We start from the raw sequence: 18,390 nt of genomic DNA, 5'->3' as shown, positions 1-18,390 counted from the left end.
TGAAGGACCGTGTTGTTTTGTAACTTGCCTCTTTCTGTCTCCTCAGGTGACACATTATTACAGGGAATGGACTTGCTGCCAATGCTGATCCAGACAGTAGAGAAAGCAGCATCTCAAAGTACTCAGGTTCCCATGGTAACTGAAGGAGTTGCTGCAGCTTTGTTAATTTGCAGGATGTCTGTAATTGAGGGACAAACTGGTAAGGTCACAAAACGTCTCGTAGAATCCAATATAAACAGGTTCTGAGGGTTAACACTTTTTCTTGATGATGTGCATGAGGTACTGTTAATCTGTGTATTGTTTCTGCTGAGAGAGTCATTGCCCTTTTGTAAACCAGGGAAAGATTTATTCGCATCTCTCTCAGTTACGTCAGTGAAGAGTTCTTGCTCTTCCATGGCTTTGCAAATTCCAGCTTCCGTTCACTTAGGGCAGTATTCCTCTTTATTCCGACAGATGTTCACCCAGACCTTACGTGCTAGGACTCGACTGATGCATTAAAAGCATTACTTGCTTGTTGTTTGGGTAGTATTTTTACAAACTGTCTTTGGAGAGCATGAGAACTGGAATTGTGTCTTCCCTTAGAGGATATTACAAGAACTGTCTGAGTTCATAGATCTGCCAGGATGTAAAATCCAGGTGTCTTCTCTCTACCAAAAGCAACACATCAGTTCCCTCCATTCCTTCATTTTTAGGAAGGCTTGCCCTGTGAAAGGTTAAGGTGAAACAGACTTTACATTGTAAAGTCAAATTTACAGTGTAAGTCAGAGAAATATATTTTTGTCAGCAGGTGTTCTTTGGGCATGCTTAGAGCGCTGAATGAGAGAGATGAGAGGCTTTATAACTGAAGACAGGTAAAGCTGGAAGTAACTTGACTTCAGGAGACAGAATTCTGCTGTATTTTATGTACATTGATGAGTTCTGACTTATTTTGAAACATCCTTGATAGATATCTATTCTTTTCCTGTCAGAGTCTAAGCTGAGTGGTTTCTGGCAGCTGATTCTGGATGAGAAAAAACAAATTTTTACATCTGAGAAGTTCTTGCAGTCTGCATCGGAGGAAGGTAAATTGTCAGTTATTGTGTATCCAGTTGCTTTTAACTCTGTTACTTAGTACTTATAAGAGCTAATGTGGCTGTTAGCACTGTTCTATGATCCCTGGAGGATCCAGTTTCAGATTAAAACGTACAGCGTACTCTTTCAGAAGTACATCTAGACTAGCTGTAGTCTAAGCTTGACAATGAATTAATTTATTTCTTAATGAACCTGAGTTATCAAACATTTGTAATTCCAAATTTGTATATTCTGTAAAGGCCTTTCCAATACAAAATGCGTCTGTGTGATGTCCCAGTTTGTAAGTAAATAGTTACAGCCAATCTGAGGGATGCGGAGAAGTCTAAGAACAAAATGGGAAAAGTAAAATAAGGCTGGAGAAGAAAACACATAGGTGAAAATTTTAAAATATGTGAGGGAAGAGTAATAGCAGATAGGAAATCAATTGGGTTATAAATTAGTGTCTCTATGCTCTGTTTTGTTCTCTCGCGTTTAACGAATAATTGAAAAAAGAATCAATGGAATGTGCCCAGCAGAAAACATTACTGGCTACATTTTAAACTGAAAATTTTGAAAATGAGTTAATGAATCGTTTCTCTGAAATAAATTAAGTTATCTTTTGTACAAAGCTTTGAAGCGGTAAAGTTTTCTAAATGGGAAATAACATAATTTCTCCTTTGCTTCCTGTGATCCCTGTTTCCTGAAAGCAATGTGTATATCCATTCATTTTCCCTCCCAGGTCTGCAAATATCCAGAAACAGTGTGATTTGGAAAATTTTATATTGCTCCCTTAGGATGTTAGATCCAAAAACTAATGCTGAGAGTAAATATTGTCATGAGTTGTTACTGGTTATTTAAGCAAAACCATCCAGCTGACGTGCTTAACATCCCCAAACTGTCTGATGCCTTGAATGTCGAAGGTCCCCTGTACCATACCTACACGGGTTATAACCCACCCCGTGTTTCAGGGCTTTCTGCTCCCGCTTTTGTGGTGTGGTTGAACATTGATGTAGAAACCAAAGGGCCCGGTGACAGTTGAAGCTCAGAAGAGGGTATGAAGTAAAATTCCAAGGCTGCTGTTCAAATAGCGTTGCGCACTTGTGTATGAATTCAGTATACGTTTTATTGTCACCAAAGACATCAGGCTCAGGAATGAGGCAGCGAGCGTATCGTTTGCTTTGCTCTGTTGACTTAGACAAAAACGGGTCACACAGAGTGGTCAGGAAGGTTCTGCTGGGATCCAGCTACCAACATTTCTGTGAAATCATGGTTCCGTTTCTAGTCTTGGCAGATCTGAGTTGGATTTGTCTCTAGCTTCACTGAGAAGATTTATGTGGAGGCTCGGTTTGGGTAGCTATTTGAATGTGTTCCGTTTGCTGTTTGTTTGTTTTCAGGTGAAAAAAAAAAAAAAAAAAATCAGTTTCCTTATGAAGTCTCGTGCTATTTTAAATATTTGTCTTTTCCCACAGCGATGTGTACAGTGCTGCAGCTGACAGAGCGCCTTCTCTTGGATCATGCGCAACGGCTGCCTGAAAGTAAAGTTCAGTACGTAGAGTGCACTTGCTGCCACCGATCTGTGCCTGAGCCCCGAATGTTAATGCGGGCAGTGGGGAGGGCGGGCTTGGGACTTTGCCCAAAACGTTGAACTCCTTGTGCTTGTCCAGTTGGTTTGCAGAGCTGGCTCCCTTGCTAAACCTGTTTATTTCTCTGTTTTCAGGCAGTATCACCGTGCCCTTGTTGCAGTACTGCTGAGTCGGACCTGGCATGTCCGAAGACAGGCCCATCAAACAGTTAAAAAGCTCTTGTCCTCTCTGGGAGGGTACAAACTGGCATACGGGCTCTTGGAGGAGCTGAAGGTGGTTCTCAGTTCTCATAAGGTGGGTAGTCAAGAAGCCTGGTCTCTGCTTAAGGCAGTTGTTTGTATGCTGCCAATCACCTCCCTACCCTAGATTTGCTGTTAGTATTGACATACAGCGTGATGTGGAGATGATTCACTTCCAGATGATCTCCTAGAATGCCACTTGTTACTGGATTACTGCATATTACTGTGTCAGGGTCTGTGGTATGCCTAGTCTTCCCTATATACGCAGAAGACCTATTATTCAAAATTATTTGGGGAGGAAGCTGCAGTTTTCCATGTCCTTCTGTTTTAATCCAGATTTATTTCCTGCTGGAAGACCAAGTGCTTTGTCCTTTCTTGGTATCCTAGTTCTTTGGCCCTGGCTTATAGCTCAGGCTGGCTATTTAAAACAAATGTAATGTAATACTTTAGTGGCAACTATTATGAAAAATAAAAAGAAAATAAAAAAAAGGAAACAATGAGTGCTATATTATTTAGCATGCTGCTAAGCCAGCACCATACCAAGTTGTATAATAAATTGTTGCACTCATTAGGTACCAAGGCTGGGACTTTGTAAATAGTCTTCCCGTGTCACAGATACAACCTGAATAAAGTACCTTTGAAAAGATGCTGGGTAAAATTAAACTGCGGAAGTTGGGCATGCTGTTCCCAACCAGCTGGTTCAACCTTTTCCAAAGTCCTCTTTGCCAAAAATGATAGTTCTGGTTTTCTTTTACCCTGGCTTGCAAAATCTAGCATAGTCCTCCATTCTTAGTCTTCCTGTCACTGTCATCTCTGTTCCACTTTTACCCTTTATCCCATCTTTCCTTTGAAAACTTCAGGTTTTTGGTACTGACAGAGGAAGCTGATTGTTGGTATTCAGTATGGTGTTACTGTGGGGGGAAGTGTGCTCAGGGCTCAGGAGGGCTTGGTGTGATGTGTTAATGAGAAGTTGTCCACTCAGGTTCTGCCTCATGAGGTCCTGGTGATGGAGTCGGGAGAGCCGTCGGAGCTAGGAAAGACATACATTCCTCCCCGTGTCCTTCACGAGGCACTCTGTGTCATCTCAAGTGTGGCAGGGCTTGATGTGGATTCCTTTGAGCCAGAAAAGCTGGCACTGGAGATGCTGCTGGTGAGCCATCATCCATCTGTAGGTAGGTGAAGGGATAAGACCACGGTCACGGCCAATGTATGGGGTTTTTGTCTTACCTTTTTGTTTCATTGTTTTAGCAGTCTGCTTCATATTTGTCATGCTAATTTATTCTTCTTGCTAGTGGCAGTGCAGCCAGGTCTTTGGCCAGCTCTCCTCCTCAAGATGAAGATAGATCCCAAAGACTTCATTACCAAACACCTGAGTGACATATTACCCAGGATCACTGCCTACACTCCAGAGAACCAGGTGAAAAACTTCTGCTTTCCTTGTGTTGGTTTTGGGAGATACTTTGGAACGGGAGATTTTTCTGGAGGAGTTAGGTACTAACTGGTCTGTAAGGAAGGAGATCTGTCTAGGAGGTGAGGAAAAGGCAGAGAGAACATCTCTGGTGAAAAGGAGCTGGGATTTAAGGGGGAAAGAATGCGTACAAGCAACTGAGTAGAATTTTAGGTAAGATTCGAATACCCACTGAACAAGGAATTAGGAATTAGAACATAAGGTGGGCTGTCTCGACAGGGCATACGTTTTTGAGACAATTTCAAGGAATACTGATAATAATGGTTTTCCTTTGTTTTCTTGATAGTCTTCTATGAATGCAGTGGGATCTCTCTCTCTACTCTCACCTGGGAGAGTGCTCCCACAGCTCATCGGCACTATCTCAGCGTCAATGGAGAATCCAGCTCTGTGCCAGGTTACTCGAGAGGAATTTGCCATCATGAAGACACCAGAGGGAGAACTGTATGACAAATCTATAATACAGAGGTAAGGCTTTATCATTTCTTTTCTCTATGCACCTGGTGGGGATTGATTGCTGTTGGCATTAGCCAGTGGGTGACGTGTGTGTCGGGTGCTCTTTCTGGACAGATTTGTGTGCCTGGGTCTTCGTCAAGAGCAGTGCTGATTCTTTTCTCTGCTTTTCCTTCCCAGTGCTCAACAGGATAGTATGAAAAAGGCTAACATGAAGAGGGAGAACAAAGCTTATTCCTTCAAGGAACAAATCATTGAGCTGGAGCTGAAGGAGGTGAGTTGATGGGAACAGGAAAGCCAGTAGTGAAGGTTCTGATACCAGGCTGCCTCACCTGTTTTGCTGCATGGCTTCTGGCGTATGTGTGTACCCTGTTGGGACAGATTCTCTGAACTTTGAATACTAAATGTTGTCTTCTCTTATGTCTGTATGTATCAGTTTCTTTTCTCTTATGTCTGTATTTGTATAAGTTTATGTAGTATTCTACTTGTTTGTGAGTGCACTTAGTAGATGGTAATATATTTTTTTTTTTTCCTCTTCATCTCTTGTTCAACGTATGTTGTGTAACTTTTTCAGTAAGGGTGGTTAAATAGGTGCTTCTACCTTGTTGACAGCCAGCAGTTCTGTTCAGTCTGGCCAAAGCAATGGGTGTAGTTTGGGGGACGAATTTGATGAAAGGAAGGGAATGTAGCAGGTTGACTGGAGCATTCTTTTATTAAAGGTGGAATTCTGTTTGCTCTGGGGAGGATGACATGCCCGTCCGCTGTAGAAAGAGCTGGACAGCTCCTCTTAATGGTATCAGATAATTTGTGGCCAATTTAAACGTGGTAGAAGCTGCTGTTATGCTGCTGTTGGGACACTAAAGTGGTGTTAACCTGCTGGTTTCGATTTGTGTCTTCACTGAAGAGTGATAGGCTTGGAAGAATATTTTGATACTGTTTTAGAAGTAAAAAAACCCCAATGTGTCCAGCTTTCTTCTCTACCAAATTGAGGAGCTGGTGTTAATAGTTCTTAACTAGTAATGTCCATGGTGCCCTACTGCAGGAAATAAAGAAGAAGAAAGGAATAAAGGATGAGGTGCAACTGACTAGCAAGCAGAAGGAGCTGATGCACGCACAGCTGGAAAGGGAGTCTCAGATCAGAAAACGGCTGAAGGAGGTAAGTTTTGATGGTCTTTTTTGCCAGCTCTGCAGCTACCATGACCCAAGTCATTTTGATAAAATGAAAATGGAGCAGCATAGAGAATATTTGGCAATAACCTATTTGTTTCTTTCATTAGAAATAAGATTTAACAACTTGATTTTTCCATAATGGAGTTTTTATGGTATCCTTTTGAATTGTTTCTCTTACAGCTTGATAATGAGCTGGAAACAGCCCTAGGACTCCTGGACGCTGTTATAAAGAGAAAGCCTCCTGGTCTAACTCAGTACATCCCTGGTCTCATCGGTTCCTTCTTGCCACTTTTACGATCACCTTTGGCTGCTCCAAGGATTAAGGATCCTTTTCTTTCCTTAGCTTCCTGTGTCATGCCTGCTCGACTGAAAACCTTTGGTTAGTATTTGCAGTTGCTGTTTAAGGGCAGGGCTCTTAAGGTCTGTGTTCCTGGGGAATTTTTCTCTCAAGAAATGTTTTGTTTTAGTCCTCTCATGGAGTCTTTATTCTTTCTTACCCCAGGTACTTTAGTGAGCCACGTGACCTTGCGGCTGATGAAACCAGAATGTGAATTAGATGAATCCTGGTGTCAAGAAGAGCTGCCTACTGCTCTGAACAGAGTTGTTGGCTTGCTGCATGCCCATACCATTCCTAGCCGAACAGGCAAAGGAGGGCCAGGTAAAAAGTACTGTAGATCTCTCTTGCCCTCCCTGTGCCCCACAATAAATCTGTGAGCTGTTTTAGTTTTGATGTCTGTATAATGTTTAATAGGTGAGACAACACTTTTTTTTTTTTAAATCAACTAAGTCTTCACAGATTTGAAAACCTTAAGGTTTTTTTTTGCAGTGATAGTAGTAGAATTGGTGTTGTAAGTACAGTAAGTGTAGAAATGAAATAACAGTATTTTTTCTTAAAATGGTTCATACAGAAATACTAGTAGTGAAATTAAGGCTTTTCTTTGCCAAGGACAGTTCCTGCCGTTCAACACTACTTAGCATAAGTGATTCAGTGAGACTAAGTAGAAAGACAAAATAATTGCTTGTTATCTGTGATCTTAGCAGTGAAGTGCCTGTGGCCTCTGCCTGTTTGCTATGTACTGCTGCAGTTCATGAATATTTTATTCTGGCACAGTTGTAGAAGAAGCAGTTCTTTCCTGCTTTTGACACCAATGTTTTTACAGTGCAAGAATATGGTCTGGGTTAAAATGAACCTTTTTTTTCTTGAATTTTTTTGTTTTGGTTTGTTTTTTTCCCACTGGGTTACTTTTAATCTAGATTGCTCCCAGACTCTGCTTCACTTGGGGTGCCCAAGTACTTGTACCACTACACTGAAGACAGTAGTACAGAAGAGGGAGGGTAGGTCTGCTTCCTTTGGAGGCAGGGATGGCTTAGGCTGTCTTAGAGCATCTGGTGTACTGTGGTGATAGAGGTGGTTCCTCCAGGCTTGGGAGTTGTTCGTCATCTAGCTCAATCAAAAGCTGCTGTGGTAGATGGTTTATAATTTTTTTTTAAGGAAATAAGGATTCTGTTTGGTCCCTTGGCTCAGTAGTTCAGTTCTCCTCTTGCTATTCTGTTGCCAGTCAGATCCACAGTTGCGCGACGGTGGCACGTGTAATCTCCACAGCTGAGTAGTGCCAGTTGACCATGCTGAGCACCATTTCAGTGCTGAACATCTCGGTGATAATTCAGTGTCTCCACTATGTAATTTATTTCCACAGGAAGTACAAGTTCATTAACATTTTAATCCATTTTCAGGCTTATTTCCAGAAAGTAGTGGAAGCATTTTCAACCCTCATCTTTCAAGAATTCCTACAGTGCTTAATTAAATGAATATCTGATTTTTTTTTTTTTCACTTTTGCAAGAGAAAAGAAGTAGGTTCCATAGCACTTTATTGGACAAGTCATGTTATATTCCCAAATGATTTTTCCTCGTTTTCAAAGTCCTTTAGAGTGTAGTCTTGCAATATTATTTAGTAGAGGTTAGTTTCTTAGGTTTCCATGAGACCTAAAAAGAGACCATACCTCACAATAACGTGGATGATGAAATTTATGATTCATTGCTGAAATGCTAAGACACGTTTTATGATCTTTTTCATAGTAGTCAATACCAGCTACTATGTTAATAGAACATTTATCTTCACAGATAAAGCTTTCTTCCTTCTGCTGCTTATAGAGGGACAGTTGCTTAAGCCTAAAAATATCTGGCCAATAATAATTTAAAAAGGCCAAAAAAAAAAAAAAAAAGTGTAAAAGCGAACAGATAATGAGCAGAGAAAAACTGCACATCAGAAATGGAGGGGTTTTTACCTAAGCTCTTCATGTTAAATAGTTAGGAGCTCACAGTGTGTTTGGTATTTAATTTTTCTCCCTTGAACTACTTTTGCAGTATCTGTGCCCTACATAAGCTGACTAATACTGCAGTATTGTATCTGCAGTGCTCTCCCTCTGCATCTTAGAAATTTAAAATCTGGCACTCTCTGACAGCACAGATAGGATGTAGAAAGTGAACGTTTTCCCTAGACATCTAGTGCTTGAGGTTTAACTGGACTAACTGGAGGAGTGGAAGAAGCATTTGTTATGTCCCGTAGCCAAGCCCTTGTGAGAAGGATCAAAATCTTTAACAAAGGGAATTCAAAAGCTCGAATTTTTTCAAGCAGGGAGTTGAGGCTTGCACCAGAATTGGAGGAACCTTGTTCTCAAGAATCCAGCTGAAGACTGGAATGACAGGTTAGCTAGGTTGGTAGGAAGTGTTTAAAGGGAATGTAGCTGGCAAAGGGGCCCCTTCTTTGGGACAAATGAACTTTAAAAGTGAATTAGTTAAATTGTATTAGATCCCTGTGTGGATCTTCCTGCTCAGAAGTAAAATTGACCACAATTTTAATTTTTTTAAATTAATTTTAGTTCTCAGAGTGTACAAACAAACTTAATGCACTTTAAAGAACAGATGTTATTTCAACTTTGGTTTTGTGTCCTGTTCCCCTGCTGCCTGCAAGTATTTCCAGGATAGATAAAAACCTCAGTTTTGCCTGTCTGTCTATTTTAATCCATTGAATTGTTTCAATTTCCTTTACAGTGTGTATTTTCACATTGTTGAAGCATTGGAAGTAATTTGGAATCCTAATGTGACTTTAATTAAAGCCAGCTCGTTGGTGTAGCAAGCGACAACAACATTAGGTAGAATCATAGAATCATTTAGATTGGAAAAGACCCTTTAGAACATCAAGTCCAACCATTATCCTAACACTGAAATGCCAGATGTTGCTGTTGGAGCCATCCTGTTGCTGCTGTTAAGTGAAATGGCATAGTGGTAGAGGCTAAACAGGGGGCCGGCTGTGCGTGCCGCTTTGAACAGACTAAGAGTTGTCTGTGGGGGTAAGTCCAGATACATGGACAGTGTCCCTTAGACCTGGTGGTTCTAAGGGACATAGAAATACTTAAGGTTGCTTAGCCTGTTTGTACATAAGGCTGAAGCTGGCCAAATCCAGTATGTGCTACCAGAGTGTACGTTTTACAGCAGTCAGTATTGTAAAACGAAGTCATGCCTAGAGTTACAACATTTGGGAATACAACAAGATCAGCTATCCACACAGGATTGTTTTTCCTTTTTGCAGGCACTGCCCCGTTATCAGCTCCAGCGTTTTCCTTAGTCTTTCCTCTCCTAAAGACTGTTATGATTGAGACACCTCATGACAGTGAAGACAAGGAGGAGTTTCTGGTCAAGATTCTTCAGATCCTTACAGTCCATGCTCAGCTGAGATCATCAGCAAGTGGCCAGGCTTTGCTGGTGGATGAGGTAAGTGAGAGCCGTGGGGATCAGATGACCTCCTTCAACAGTTGTTCGGATGAGGCATGGGATAAAACAGCTAATGTGTAAACTGGACAAAGCAGATTAATTCTACAAGTTGAAGTTAACAATGTAAGATTGCTTTCTGTCACAGGTTTTGGTTACCTGTCCAGCCCTAGGTTTTGATTGTGATTTTTTTATAAGGAGTGTCATTCACAGGCAAGGTACTTTGGAGTCACAAGACATAAGGCTTTTTCCCCTCCCTCCCTCCCTCCCTCCTCCTTTTCTCCCTGCAACCTTTCAGAATGGCCCAGAGTTGCTGCCGCGGAGGGACATGCTGATTCTGCTGACCCAGGTGATAGGAACGGGTTCTCCACGGTTACAGGTGAGTCCTTGGCTTCATAGCCACAGTCAGGATTCTGACTAAGTTTCATCAGCATCTAACTGAGGGAAATACACCCACCTGGTTTAGGTCTCTGAGGCAGGTGGTTGATACATTACCAATTTTCTCCTATGCTTATAGTATTCTTCTTGGGACAAAATGCCTTTTTCTTTTTTCCTGTGGGTTTTATTGCACAAACATATTCTTCAGTTTTCCACAGGGGCATTTTATTCCTTTTCTAAGGCTTTGCTCTGGCAAAGAAATTTAGTAGTTGCTCCCCCAGCCATCAGTAATCTTTGTTCTAAGGGGTGAGATGGCAGAAAGGTCCAAAATAACAAAAAGGCAAAGGGTTGGACTGAAGTCATTGGTTCTCGGTTTTGTCACGAACCCTTGCCAGAGTTCTTTGAGAATGTCTTCTCTTGTGATAGCACTCGGCCTCCACCCTGCACTTGCTTTCACCAAGTGCCCAGCAGCAGAAGGCAGCGGTGGAATGGAATCTCTGATACTCTCTCGTGACATTTTAGGTTTTGGCTTCCAATGCACTGACCACCCTGTGCACAAGCAGCAGCGGGGAGGATGGCTGTGCCTATGCAGAACAGGAGGAGATCGATGTGTTGCTTCAGGCCCTGCAATCTCCATGCATGAATGTTCGAGATGCCGCTCTCAGGGTAGGTGGGAATCATTCAGGGTCACACTGAATTCCTTATGTTTTTTTGGGAGGTGGATCTTCTCCAACACTACTGAAGAGAGGCTTCAGTTGCGATGCTAGTCTTTGGGTAGTGTGCCTGCAAGAGGAGGCACTAGCTACTGAACAATAATGCTCTAAGTAATGCTTCTTGTGCTAGATTTATCTTGCAAAAAGGAGTACTCTGTGTCTATCCACACCTTTGTTTTGTTAAAACAGGTGTAATTACAACAACTTAACACCTTCTATTTACAATTGCATAGAACTTAGTCTTAAAGAGAGAAGCTGTCAAAAAATTCCCCTGTCTGTATTGAGCCCAGTGTGTTTGGAAAGCTTTAGGCTTAGTCACTTCTCAGAACATAAAAAAGAAAAAAACCAAGGGCACTTGATTTCTTTTGCCATGAGACAAATTTCAGCTTAGCTCACCTGAGCTGGCTTCTTTGTACTTAGAAGCAGAAAAGACTGTAGTCACCGGAGCACAACCTAGTGCCTAGTTGCCTTTCTGCAACCTGCCCGTGGAGCTCTGTTCTTGAGTTTCACCGTCTCACCTATTAGCAACAGGATGTCCTTGATCTGCATGGGCAGTGTTACTGCACAAGGAAACATGAATTTTGACCCTTCCAGCCGCTGAGACCTTGACTTGGCAAAGGTTTTAAGTGTTTTAAAGCATCTGTTTTTAAAATCAGATCCTTGCACTGATTCTCCTGTAAACTAATTCAGGGACTGATGGAGCTACAAATGGTTCTGCCAACCCCAGACAGCGATGAAAAGAATGGACTGAATCTGTTGCGTCGCCTTTGGGTGGTAAAGTTTGATGTGGAAGATGAGATTCAAAAGTTGGCAGAGAGGTAAGAGTTCTTTCTGGCTGAATGGATTGTAAGGGGACCTCTCTTCTGCTCACCTCGTGGAGCTCCACTGGCAGGGGCTTTGCCTCCTGCAGGGAGGAGGCAGCTTTAGGTCACCCTGATACTTGCATATAACAGTGGCTTCTCTTGCTGAAGGGTGATCCATCACCTCTTTGTGTGCGCTGCAGGTTGTGGGAGTCCATGGGTCTGGAGCTGCAGCCTGACCTCTGTTCCCTGCTGATCAAAGATGTTATCTACCATGAAGAGGCAGTGCGACAAGCAGGTGCTGAAGCTCTTTCCAGAGCTGTAGCTCAGTATCGAAACCAAGCGGCAGAGGTGATGAATAAACTCACAGAGATTTACCAGGAGAAGCTCTACGTAAGTACTCTTGTCCTCAGGTCATTGACAGGCCCAAGCTTGTGCTGTATTTTATATCTTTTATTAATCACTTTTCCTTTTGTCTGTCTTGAGGATACTCATGAAGCCTACTGTTTGCTTATCACAGACTTTAGTGTCTTGGTCCTCAAGTTACCAGACAGCAGTGGCACCATTGCAGACGTAGAATGTATCCCTCAGGTGATATAGGAAGACCATGGCAGAGCAGGAACTGGAATCTGTGTCTTTTTGGGCCCAAGCTAGCTCTCTGCTTGTTTCTGCCATGCTTTCCTGCTAATGCTGTCACACCTCTGTGCAGTATTTTAGAAATGGCATTGCAGGTATGGCTGACAGTATTCTCTGCATCCTTGGAAAAGGCGTTCTGATGGATTTTTCTCCTTGCAGAGGCCACCTCCAGTTTTGGATGCTTTGGGACGAGTGATATCTGAATCACCGCCTGACCAGTGGGAAGCAAGGTACAGTCATCTTCAGATTGATCTCATCACTTCTTGTGCATCCAAATGAGATGTTCCAGACTTTTGTTTAGAAGTTGAGGCAGTGGAGAAATGAGAATGTTAAAGGAACAAAATGCAGTTGTATTCCAGTGCTAGTTTCATGCTTCCTTCAGGTAGGGAATTTTTGTGCCCCTCAAGCAGGCTGGGCAGGCCAAACTAAAGTGCTCTCAGTTCCATGAAAACATTGTGCGCTATCATCTGTATCTCCTTCTGATAAGAACAGAGTCTTTCCCTCTCAGACTGTCTGATTTTTGTCTTATCTTACTGTATTCCCACCTCTGTACGGGCAATTGATTGTTTCAAGAGCAGCAGCGCAAGCCTTAATGAACTGGACAAAATCCAGTTTGGATAATTACTTTTTGTCTGCTTGTATGCCCTATACAGGTTTAGTTGGAGATCATCTTGTTGGCTACCTGTCTTAAGCCAATCTGTTCTTTAGTGCTGATGTACCTTGTTGTAAAGCTGCTGTATTTCAGCAGTAGATGAAGTGATCGTGGTGTCTTGTCTGTTTTGGCCCAGGAATCTGTAATGCTTAATCGCGACAAAAGTCATTATATGGCTGAAGGATTGTTGTCCCTTTGGGAACCTGCAGCATGGGGTTATGTAATGAAATGCATGTAGGTTGGATGCTCTGAAGCTCTTCAGTTTCGTGGTGATTCTCTCTCTCAATTTCTGTAATGTACTACTGATAGCAAATGTGATTGTGACGTCAAGCAAATTCTGTCAAAAGTCAGTAAGCTCACAAGCTCACCATCTTTACAGGTGTGGCATAGCTTTGGCCCTCAACAAGCTCTCACAGCATCTGGACAGTTCTCAGGTGAAGCCCCTCTTTCAGTTTTTTGTACCGGATGCCCTGAATGATCGCAGCCCTGAAGTGAGGAAGTGCATGTTAGATGCAGCTCTTTCAACGCTCAACACTCATGGCAAAGTAAGTCTGAACGCTTCTTTCTAGCAGTAGAAAAAAGTGGGATGAAAATGAGGTACTGTGTTGGAGCCCATAGATTTTTTTTTTAATTTTTTTTTTTTAAAGGTTGCTGTTACTTGTAATAGCTAAAATTCTCATGTAGTAGGAATTTTTGTGTGTTCAGAGTTGTTCTGTAAGTGACTAGTGTTGAGTAAGAGGGTAGTTTTTCCCTGTCATTGCAATAAAGAAGAAGTAGCACTGAATTAACTGGAGCTAAAGTGGTGTAAAACTAGCGTAATAGAAGTAAAATCAGACCACAGATCTTTTAATCCTGGGAAGGTGAGATTTCTCTTTCAGGCCTCATGTAAAGCAAAACATGAAAGCTTGCTAATTGCTGGCTTAATTAGGCTGAGAACAACTGAAGTCATTTGGAGAATTGAGACCATCCTTCTCCGCACTGCTAGCTGTTCTCCAGCAGTGTTAGGTGGGGGAGGTGTGTAGGGTGTAAATTGCTCAGCTTCTGGTTTCCTTCTGTGTGACAGTCACCTCCTCTGGACAGCCCTCTGCATTCCTTTTAAGCCCAAGATAATTGGAGTATCTTCATATTATTCATTCTTTCATTCTGTTTCTTAGAAGAGCAGTGTCTGTTTTACGTTTCTGTTCCCCCTCTGCAAATGGAGCAAGCAAAGGAGCAGGCTCTGATGTTTAGGCTAGCAGTCTTGCCTAGTAGCTTGCGTTGCTTCTGGCAGAACATCGTGCTGGCAGGTTTGGGAGATCTGATTTTTAAGAGCTAACTTCTCTCTAACAGGAAATATTTGTTGCCTGTCAGGATGGCACGAGGTTTTATGTGATGTGACACGTTAAATGAACTGTAAATACAGTGCGATTGTTCAGTTTGTTGGCTCAGAGAAGAACAAACAAGTCCACTGAGCATAACAAATCTCATTCTGAGTGGACTCTAGTGGCAAGTTCTGTGGTTTTGTTTTTCAGGACAATGTTAACTCTCTCTTGCCAGTGTTTGAAGAATTCCTGAAAAATGCTCCTAATGATGCCAGTTATGATGCTGTCAGGCAAAGCGTGGTCATTCTGATGGGTTCACTGGCAAAACATCTGGACAAGAGTGACCCTAAAGTGAAACCAATTGTTGGCAAACTGATAGCAGCCTTGTCCACACCCTCTCAGCAGGTAGGTGCCTTCCTGGAGGAATTCTTAGGTTCCAGACAGAGACAGGTGAACACTACGATACTTTTAGGGATGTCAGAGAGATCAAAAATTATGGCTCTGGTGACAGAAAGCTGTCATTGTGGGGGCGGTCTAGGGGGAGGTTATGTTGGTGATGAATATTTTGTGATCTGATAGCTGGTGGATTGTTTTACAGGTTCAAGAGTCAGTGGCAAGCTGTTTACCACCTCTGGTGCCTGCAATTAAGGAGGATGCAGGAGGAATGATACAGAAGCTAATGCAGCTGCTTTTAGAGTCTGATAAGTATGCTGAGCGCAAAGGCGCGGCGTACGGGCTGGCAGGCCTGGTGAAAGGCCTTGGCATCCTCTCTCTCAAGCAGCAGGAGATGATGACCACACTGACCGATGCTATCCAGGACAAGAAGAACTTCCGTCGGCGTGAGGGTAAGGGACGAAAGCTTTTCCCTCCAAATCCTTAGTATTTCTCGTGTACCCACTACCATTGTGGTCACTTCAAACGATACCTGAACCCCTGTGATTGGTTTATCTACATTTATTTTACTAAAGTTTGCAGAGAAAGAAATGGGAGGTGTCTGTCATGAGGCCATTGATTGTGTATAACATCCTAAAATTGCTCTATTTGCATTGTGGTGGAAGAAGGGTTCCTGGTCCTGGACAATAGGCATGTGCCCTTCCCTCCTGTTTTCAAGGCAGGTGTTTCTAGGGGGTCTCCTGCTGCCTGTGAGACAGGACATATGCCCTCCAGCTAGTCCAGAGGGGCGCTCTCAGCCTAGTTGTTCCTTTTGCTGCTGGACAATTCCTGTCCTTATTTCTGCTTACCTAAGCTAGCACTCAAGGGACTGTCATGTGTTTTTAATGCTACTGGGCTTCTTGTCCTGACACCAGAAATCCCCACCACAGCACTAGACACAAGTGCAAGAAGGCAAGAAAATTTCAGCTGTGAGTTTTGAGTGCTTTTGGAGAAATTCTACAGATATTGGCAAATTTTATCTTCCCTTTCCATCCCCTTGAAATAAAGTTGTATTTTCTTCTGACTGTCCTTTTGGTTTCTTTAGGGGCTCTGTTTGCCTTTGAGATGCTCTGCAGCATGCTTGGAAAGCTCTTTGAGCCCTATGTGGTTCATGTGCTACCTCACTTGCTGCTTTGTTTTGGAGATGGGAACCAGTACGTGCGAGAGGTAACATGCCTTAAATTTCTGAGAACCAGTGTTAAGAGGAAACTGAAATGGAATGGATATGAATACTGTTTGTAACTAGGCAAATTGAGAAGGTGACCCGTCCCTTGAGGTACCACTAATAACAATTTGATCTTCTTAATAACTGAAAGCATCTTATTTCATTGGCCATTAATTGGGATCTACTTGTCTAGCTGCATCATTGTACTTAGACACTATTTTACATGAAGGCTTTATTCCCATTGAGTCTCTGAGGAAGGAAAAACCACGTGTTGTGACACAGCTTGTAAATGTTCTCTTCTCCTTGGAGGCTGCAGATGACTGTGCCAAAGCCGTGATGAGCAACTTGAGTACTCATGGAGTGAAGCTGGTTTTGCCATCCCTTCTTGCAGCGCTGGAAGAGGAATCTTGGAGAACTAAAGCCGGTATGGACCAGTATCTGACTGACCTGATTGAGAGTAACGCACAGTTCCCTTCACTGACATTCCCCTTGTTTATTCCTTCATCCCTACAGATGGCCATGATAGTTTATTGACTCATAAGGGACTGTGGAACTTACAGCTGTTGAGATACAAATGAGTTCCCTGACACATTTAAGCAATTATTTTTCCACCAGCAGATTCAAGGGACGCTTTTTAGCTTCTATCTTTGAAAGTACTCTGGAAATTGGAAGTTTCCTCCCCACTTCTTTTCCCTGGTACAAAAAAAAATAATTTTAGTGTCTTTAAGTGGTGTAGAGTGACTTACTGCATTTCAGCCGCTCTGTGTGTTCTCTGATGGGTAGATTTGAGGTAAATGTGATCATCTTCTCATATCTCTTCTTAATGCTGTGTATTGCTTTGTGTTTTGTCATCTTTTTCTTTTTTTCTTTCTTTCTTTTTGTGTACTTCATGCACAGGATCAGTGGAACTGCTGGGGGCTATGGCATACTGTGCTCCCAAACAGCTCTCTTCCTGTTTACCCAATATTGTGCCAAAACTTACTGAAGTGCTCACAGATTCTCATGTGAAGGTGCAGAATGCAGGTCAGCAGGCTCTCCGGCAGATCGGGTCTGTCATCAGGAATCCAGAGATCTTGGGTAAGAACTTATGCATCTCTAATGTCCTGACATGACCGTGGTTTATAATAGCAAAGTTTATGTTCACAACATTTAGGATTGAGTCTAAACTTCTATAGGAATAGAAACTACTCCTAGAAAAGTGTAACATGAAAGCTTAACAGCAGCAGTCTACTTCAAGACTTTTTGAACGCTCCTGTCCATTTTGTCAGCTAATGGTAGTAGGGTTTTCTCTGCCCCTATGCTGCTAGTTGCTGTAGAAGGATTAAAAACATCCCATGAGAGAACACCAGCTCGCCCTGACATGTGTTTTTGGTTTAAGTACTAATACGGTCTTTTCTCTCCTTTTAAAAAATGTTCAGCCATCGCGCCAGTTCTGTTGGATGCTCTCACTGACCCCTCCAGGAAGACGCAGAAGTGTCTGCAGACTCTGTTGGATACCAAATTTGTCCATTTCATTGATGCTCCATCCTTAGCACTGATCATGCCAATTGTTCAGAGAGCTTTTCAAGATCGTTCCACGGACACCAGGAAAATGGCTGCCCAGATCATTGGGAACATGTACTCCCTGACTGATCAGAAGGTGCGGTGCTAAAAACGCTCTCTGACTGTATGCTGTATTTCCTCTGTGGGAGGTAACAGAGCAAGCACTAGAGAGAATTTATTTGGTTGGGGGATTTTGCTGTTAAGGTAGACAATATTAGAATCCACGCACCTTCTTTAATTAAATGTATGTAAATGAACAGATGATGGCTGTAAAGACAGTGACAATTCTCAGATGCTTAAGACTGTCAGCTTTGTACTTTGGTCATCTGGTTGTTATTACCAGGTTTATCCCTGCAAAAAGGTCTTGTAATTTTTACCATATAAGAAATGCCTTAACAAACAAACAAGCAAAACCAGTACCAGCGAAACACAGACCAGCTGCTTACAAATGGATCCAGGGTTTGTTTGAAAAGTATTTGTAGAACCTCACTGTAGGTTAAAGATCTGTGTTTAATTTTTGTGCTGATAATCTCTACCTTTAAACCTTGTGTAAATGTTAAAGAGTGTTGGATTTTCCTTAGATACAAAGTGCTGGGTTGTGAATGAGCATCAAAAAGGTTTTGAGTGATCTGCACAGACCTAGCATTGTTTCTTGTGCTTGCAGAACAATTCAGTGTGCTTATTTGCGGGATTGTGAAAGCAGCTGAGTAAACTCCCAGGATGTTAAGGATAGCTGCTAATAATAAGGGGCTGAACGCCCTTTACATGAAGGTGATTCGTGTTTCTTTCTGTTTTGAATCTAGTTCTTACTCTTTGGGCTCTTTGTTTCAGGATCTGGCTCCTTACCTACCCAGTGTGACTCCTGGACTGAAGGCGTCTCTGTTGGATCCTGTACCTGAAGTAAGTCTTTTGCACAAATACAGTTTGTCTTTCAGTGCGTTAGGTTAGACTTGTCCTAACCTTCTGTAGGTCTGTAATCAGTCTGACACGTCGGTCTTAGCAACTTTGACTGGATATTTTGCAAATCTCTGTTTCTCTTGTC

The 18,390-nt window shown here is 42.4% G+C and overlaps 1 protein-coding gene across 1 annotated transcript in view; it reads left to right on the top strand.

Moving 5' to 3' along the window:
- GCN1 (GCN1 activator of EIF2AK4) overlaps nucleotides 1-18,390 on the top strand; it is a 42,177-nt gene that overhangs the window by 10,064 nt on the left and 13,723 nt on the right. Inside the window, exons 15-39 of the mRNA XM_086474458.1 lie at nucleotides 47-199; nucleotides 969-1,061; nucleotides 2,520-2,595; nucleotides 2,768-2,927; nucleotides 3,855-4,044; nucleotides 4,165-4,289; nucleotides 4,627-4,805; nucleotides 4,971-5,064; nucleotides 5,833-5,946; nucleotides 6,141-6,339; nucleotides 6,463-6,618; nucleotides 9,551-9,732; nucleotides 10,028-10,108; nucleotides 10,630-10,773; nucleotides 11,511-11,638; nucleotides 11,824-12,013; nucleotides 12,416-12,486; nucleotides 13,288-13,453; nucleotides 14,420-14,614; nucleotides 14,808-15,054; nucleotides 15,687-15,808; nucleotides 16,116-16,230; nucleotides 16,704-16,883; nucleotides 17,225-17,445; nucleotides 18,180-18,248. Of these exons, the coding sequence (XP_086330584.1) occupies nucleotides 47-199; nucleotides 969-1,061; nucleotides 2,520-2,595; nucleotides 2,768-2,927; nucleotides 3,855-4,044; nucleotides 4,165-4,289; nucleotides 4,627-4,805; nucleotides 4,971-5,064; nucleotides 5,833-5,946; nucleotides 6,141-6,339; nucleotides 6,463-6,618; nucleotides 9,551-9,732; nucleotides 10,028-10,108; nucleotides 10,630-10,773; nucleotides 11,511-11,638; nucleotides 11,824-12,013; nucleotides 12,416-12,486; nucleotides 13,288-13,453; nucleotides 14,420-14,614; nucleotides 14,808-15,054; nucleotides 15,687-15,808; nucleotides 16,116-16,230; nucleotides 16,704-16,883; nucleotides 17,225-17,445; nucleotides 18,180-18,248 (3,650 nt within the window). The remainder of the gene's footprint in view (nucleotides 1-46; nucleotides 200-968; nucleotides 1,062-2,519; nucleotides 2,596-2,767; nucleotides 2,928-3,854; nucleotides 4,045-4,164; nucleotides 4,290-4,626; nucleotides 4,806-4,970; nucleotides 5,065-5,832; nucleotides 5,947-6,140; nucleotides 6,340-6,462; nucleotides 6,619-9,550; nucleotides 9,733-10,027; nucleotides 10,109-10,629; nucleotides 10,774-11,510; nucleotides 11,639-11,823; nucleotides 12,014-12,415; nucleotides 12,487-13,287; nucleotides 13,454-14,419; nucleotides 14,615-14,807; nucleotides 15,055-15,686; nucleotides 15,809-16,115; nucleotides 16,231-16,703; nucleotides 16,884-17,224; nucleotides 17,446-18,179; nucleotides 18,249-18,390) is intronic.

This window comes from Leptosomus discolor, chromosome 16 (genome assembly GCF_034619465.1).
Source record: "Leptosomus discolor isolate bLepDis1 chromosome 16, bLepDis1.hap2, whole genome shotgun sequence".
Classification (NCBI taxonomy): Eukaryota; Metazoa; Chordata; class Aves; order Leptosomiformes; family Leptosomidae; genus Leptosomus; species Leptosomus discolor.
The sequence above is the reverse complement of the archived record's forward strand: the minus strand, read 5'-3'. Positions and strand labels throughout refer to the sequence as shown.